At 54.2% G+C, this 5,565-nt stretch overlaps 1 protein-coding gene across 1 annotated transcript in view; it reads left to right on the forward strand.

Annotated features, from left to right (window-relative positions):
- SREBF2 (sterol regulatory element binding transcription factor 2) overlaps positions 1-5,565 on the forward strand; it is a gene marked incomplete at both ends in the record, with an annotated part of 19,214 nt that overhangs the window by 5,796 nt on the left and 7,853 nt on the right. The window contains 6 exon segments of the mRNA XM_009697449.1: positions 133-314; positions 1,116-1,308; positions 2,383-2,564; positions 3,240-3,513; positions 4,499-4,668; positions 4,883-5,051. Of these exon segments, the coding sequence (XP_009695751.1) occupies positions 133-314; positions 1,116-1,308; positions 2,383-2,564; positions 3,240-3,513; positions 4,499-4,668; positions 4,883-5,051 (1,170 nt within the window).

A 5,565-nucleotide genomic window follows, 5' to 3' on the forward strand; every position in this document is an offset into this window, starting at 1 on the left:
CTCCTTGCCAGAGGCAGATAACGCGCACGGTGCGTCGATAGCGGCCCCTGTTACTCCAGGTGACAGAGCCAATCTGGGCGATGCTGGCAGGATCGAGAAACGCGTACGTAATGCACTCTGATTTTTCTGCAGAGCTGTTGAAGGGCATTGACCTAAGCAGTCTGGTTGACACCGATGTGGATCTGAAGATAGATGACTTCAACCAGAACGTGCTGCTGATGTCTCCTCCAGCCTCCGACTCGGGATCCCAGGCTGGCTTCTCTCCCTATTCCATTGATTCAGAGCCAGGCAGCCCGCTCCTGGATGATGCAAAGGTATTTGTGACTTCAGTTGTCACATTCCAGCCGTCCGCTTCAGGGATAAATAAAGGCCAGAATTTACATTCTCCTAAATCTCAAGAGCGGAACCGGCGGACCTCTGGCAAAGCAGATCTGTAGGGGTCAGAGATCCTTTGTAAGGATGAGGAAGGTGCCTGGGTGTGTTTTATCTTTTCTTAAATGATGGAGACTCCCTCCTGAACTGCCTTACCCGAGCCAGACCTTAGCTGCCAGAAGAGCTGTGCTTAGCCCCCAGCCCCTGGAGAGTCCCCGTGGACTTACAGCACATGTTGGTGACCCAAAGAGCCCGTGGCTTTCCAGGGATATACATATGTCCAGGGAATAAAGCAGGAGAACTTGGAAGTGGATGACGACATCAGCTGTGGTTAATGGGACCGTAAGTGAGCCCAGTAACAGAAGGCTGCTCGCTGTCTTGGCCTGACAGGTTTGGTTGGGGGCTAGCACAGAAGAAGGGGGTCTTCTGGGGGATCCTCAAAAGAGTAAGGGCAGCGAAGGTTAATCCTAGCCTAAACCAGGGATCGGGTTAGTGATACCTGAAGTGACAGGGAGCAGAAGGAAGGTGAAGGCACCCAAATACTTCAGCCTTACCTTACTAAGCTAGGGAAAGTTTCGCTGGAGTTCTCGCCGATCTTGATCTTAAAAGCAAATTTTAAAACATGTTCTGGTTCTCCTTCTTCCCTACCCCTCCCTTCCGTGAACAATTTTTATTCTACAGAATGGTAAGCAGTTTGGGGTTTTTTTTCTCTTACTTTTCTCTCCACTCCTATTCCTTTGAAGGTTAAAGATGAGCCCGACTCTCCTCCTGTGGCCCTTGGTATGGTGGATCGCTCTCGAATACTCCTCTGTGCTCTCACGTTCCTTTGCCTTTCCTTCAATCCTCTGACATCCCTCCTGGACGCCCGAGGAAGCCCGGAGTCCGACAGCCTGGTCCGCCACGGCTCTGGCAGGAACGTGCTGACCGTTGAGTCAGGTAACGACCTAGGATAGTTTGGAGCATGGAAAGTGGCCAGGCTTTACACGATCTCCCTAAAAAACCATCTCCGGCTGTGACGGCTGCGGGTGGGCTGTCGGTGTGATTCGGTAGGATGGGTTTGTGTGTTCAGGGAGGTGTCCGACCTTTGTTTAATGGGTGGGGAGGGATGGTACCTGCGGGGCTGGGCATGGGAGGAGAGCCAGCCCAGGGTGCTTGGACGTGGTTCCAGGTTACATCCGCGTCCAGCCGCCGCCTTGCACAAACACACCCGTTGCTCGGCCTGGTGAGGTCGAGGGGACACCCGTTGGTAGCCCGGCAGCCTGCGCTCTCGGGAGGGACCCTCGAAAAGTCCTTTAGGGTAAGGGGCATCCTCCTGTCGTCGAACGATGGAATCGTTTAGGTCGGAAAGGACCTTTAAGATCGTTGAGTCCAACCTTCCTCACCGGACTCTGAGGTGTGTTCACCTTATATTTGGTTTTAAGGTAACCGACTGATTTTTGTAACTTGATAATGAAGTAATTAGGGGAAGAATTACTTCAGAAACACTGTTGCTGCAGGGTCTTGCAACTGGCTTGTTTGAAACGCTTATTCCATGATATTCATGGTTTAGAGTACAGCGGCTTAGGGGAGGGCAGGGGATTCTGTAGGTGTGCTGTCCTCTCCCTGACCGCTAAATACGCGTCCTCCGTGTTGCTCTGTAAACTTAATTAAGAGCAGAAAATGACGCTGAGGTATTGAGTACCCATGGGTGTACCTGATAGAGAAATCAGAATACAAGGTTCTCTAGGAAAACTTCAGTGCTGACTCGTTTTTTCTTTTTTTTTTTTTTTTTCTTTTTTTTTTTTTTTAAAATCAGTCTTGGAAAAATAACTATTTTTACTTGGGAATGTTGTGGCTTGGAGTTTGGATGAAGAGCCGTTGCTACAGCTGCTTCCTGATGAAGACGCAGTCTTTGCAAAAATTAATACCACACGCGGCAAGCGTAGCAAGCCTTCCTTCGGGGTCATCCTCTTGCTAGGCTTTGGGTATCCAGATTAACTTCCAACTTTCCTTTTGGGATGTCCGTTGCAGATGCGGGTGGTTGGTTCGGCTGGATGATGCCCACGCTGATCCTGTGGCTCGTGAATGGAGTGATTGTACTGAGCGTCTTCATAAAGCTCCTTGTGCACGGAGAGCCGGTGACCCGGCTGCACTCGAGGTCATCGGTCACGTTCTGGAGGCATCGCAAGCAGGCGGACCTGGATTTGGCACGGGTAAAGTTGCCTTGGTTTGCATCCAACGCGTCTTCTAGGAGGGGGTGTGGGTAAACGTGACCTAGTGAGGCAGCGGCTCGAGAATTGCAAGAGCGTGGTGTTCCTCGCGTGGATGATCCCACCTTGATTTCAGAGAAGCTGATGCTCGGTGGTCTTGAGCAATTTGCCGTCCTCCCTCAGCCTAAATTAGCAAGGCGTGGACGTTGGCATTGGAAGAGGCTCCTAACTTCTGTCCTTGTTCCTCGCTGCGGCGTCTTGTAGCAATCTTTGGCAGCAAGGTCTTGGTTTTTGTCCGCAGTCTGGCCTCTGCTGTGTCTGTTTGTCTGCTGTCCTCCAGCCTCTTGGAAGTCCTCTCCATTGTTGAGGCAGTAGCTGGCTTTTGATACGAGGACCCTGAAACTTCCATGTTGTTTGAGAAGGCAAGAAGCCCCTTCCTCGTGCCGATGCCTCTCGCAGGCAGCGCGGGATCGGAGCCACGTGCAGGGCCGGGTTGTGTAAAGCCGGTGTAAATTGCCTTCGTGTTCACCAGGACTACCTTGACTTCCCTCAGCTAAAGATCTTCTCCTAGCTTGCACATCAACATTGCCTTGCTCCCAAAGCCAAGGAGGTCCCAAAGTACCTTGGCGATGGTGGGGGTTTTTTTTGCCGTCGAACCTTTTGTTGTGTTATTTGCAGGGGGATTTTACGGCAGCGGCATCAAACCTGCAGATTTGCCTGTCGGCGCTGGGCCGAGCGCTGCCGGCCTCCCGCCTGGACTTGGCCTGCAGCCTCTCCTGGAACGTCATCCGCTACAGCCTGCAGAAGCTGGCCCTGGTGCGGTGGCTGCTGAAGAGGACTTCTCATCAGTGGCGGGCAAGGGAAGCCACCGCAGGCTTCGAGGAGGAGGCCAAGACCAGCGCTCGGGATGCGGCTCTTGCCTATCACAAGCTCCATCAGCTCCACATAACGGGTAGGAGCAGAGGCGAGGGATCTGCTGTCCTCCTCCTGCCGAACGAGGGGGCTCAGAGCTCATCCTGGGGGATACAGGGGAGAGCGCCGTGGCCTCCATCCTCTGGCAGGGCTGCCGGTGGGAATTAGCCTGGCAAATTTCAGGAGCCGCTTAGTAAAAGATGAGGCGTTCGTGCAATAAAAGAGCTCTGTAAGAACGGCCGAAGCACGAGCGGTGTCTGGAGTCACCTGTTCCTGAGCCTGCGGAGGTGGCTGAGGGTCCTTCCCAAGGAGCAGCTGATCGAGTCCCGACACTTCTTGGTGCTGTTCAGGGCCTGTTTCATCCCTGTCACTTGGGAACGTGATGTGGAAGCAGGGACTGGGGTGAATTGCTGGAAGAACTTACATCTCCGAAGCCGTGTAGAGCGCAGGTTGCCAGTTGGTGTTGATACGCTTTGTAAACCTGGGCGGGTGCACGTGTACCGAGGAGGTGCTTGAGCGTTCCTTGGCAACGGCTGCTTTTGCCCTTTCCTTGGCAAACCCATTTGCGATGTTAATAGGCTCTGAGCACGTCAGGAACCCAAACTGAACTTCCTTCTGCCTAGTCGTGCCGTGGGAATTGCAGCCGTGCTGCCCGAGATCAGTGCTTGTCCTTAATATTGCCTGTGGGGGTACAGGGGTGGGCGGCAGAGGGGATCAGTTTTAAGATGACGATGAATATAGGGAGATAAAAGTTGCTGATGATTTTATCCTAACTGGTTTAGCTGGACAGGGGCTTTCTCGCAGAAGCAAAGCTGTGGATGTCAGCCGTGGTGTCTGGGGAGGGAAGACTCGGTTACGGTTGTTCTGTTGCCTGAATACAAAGTAGGCGTGTGGCGTTGTAAACTTCTCGTCTCAACAGGTTCTCATTGTCTCTTCGGGATAGTAGCCCTGCAAATCACAGTAGTATTCAGTAGCTGGTACTACCGCGTCAAAAGTTAACGCTTTTCCTCTCCCTCCTGGTGCAGGTAAACTTCCCTCCAGCTCAGCTTACTCGGGCTTGCACATGGCCCTGTGCGCTGTCAATCTGGCCGAGTGCGCCGAAGAAAAGATCCCACCCAGCACGATGGCAGAAATCCACCTGACGGCTGCCGTCGGCTTGAAGACTCGCTGTGGAGGCAAGCTTGGCTTCCTGGCGGTGAGTTGGCATCTCCTCTCCCGTCACACCTCCGAGCAGAGCGCTGGGAATGCCGGCGAGCTGGCGTTGCCCTAGCTCAGGGCATCTCCTAGCAACGCCGTTACAATACGGCCTGTGGTCACGATACGAGCTGTAATTTAATAATAGTAAGACCGTTGTGGTGTGTCTCTTCCCCTGGATGCTGTTCTCAACCTTAGCCTCTCCCTTTCCTCAGAGCTACTTTCTAAGCCAGGCTCAAAGCCTGTGCAGCTCGGAGCGGAGTGCCATTCCCGACTCGTTGCGTTGGCTGTGCCACCCCCTGGGTCAGAAGTTTTTCGTGGAGCGAAGCTGGACTGTGAAGTCTGCTGCGAAGGAGAGCCTGTACTGCACCCAAAGGAACCCCGGTGAGAGCCGCTGGCGTCCCGAGCGCCTGGCTTCGCACCTCTGGGACAAAAGCGGGGGTCTTCTTTGGGGAGTTTGCTCTTGTACGTCCGTCCCGCTTGTGGTCCTGATGGGCGAGAGGGGCTGCGGAGCCGAGAGGCGTCTCCTCGGCTGGCGGGAGCTGGCTCCCTTCCCTTCGTACGCGGTGCTGCGTCGTCCCGCTTGTGTCCTGGTATGCTGGAACGCAGCCTGGATGTGGCCCTGAATGTCTGGGGCAGGGATGGACGTTGGGGTGACGGAGGTGTATCCTCCGCAGAGCAGTGGGATTGCTGTTCTGCGGAGCGGCTGCAGTGCCGGAGGGAGGTTTGGCCAAGGGCTGCGGCTTTTTTTGCTGGAGCGAGTCCAGAGAAGGGCAACGAAGGTGGTGAAGAGTCTGGAGCACAAGTCTGATGGGGAGTGGCTGAGGGAGCTGGGGGGGTTTGGTCTGGAGAAGAGGAGGCTGAGGGGAGACCTGATCGCTCTCTACAACGACCTGAA

This window comes from Cariama cristata, unplaced genomic scaffold (genome assembly GCF_000690535.1).
Source record: "Cariama cristata isolate BGI_N322 unplaced genomic scaffold, ASM69053v1 scaffold5760, whole genome shotgun sequence".
Taxonomy (NCBI): Eukaryota; Metazoa; Chordata; class Aves; order Cariamiformes; family Cariamidae; genus Cariama; species Cariama cristata.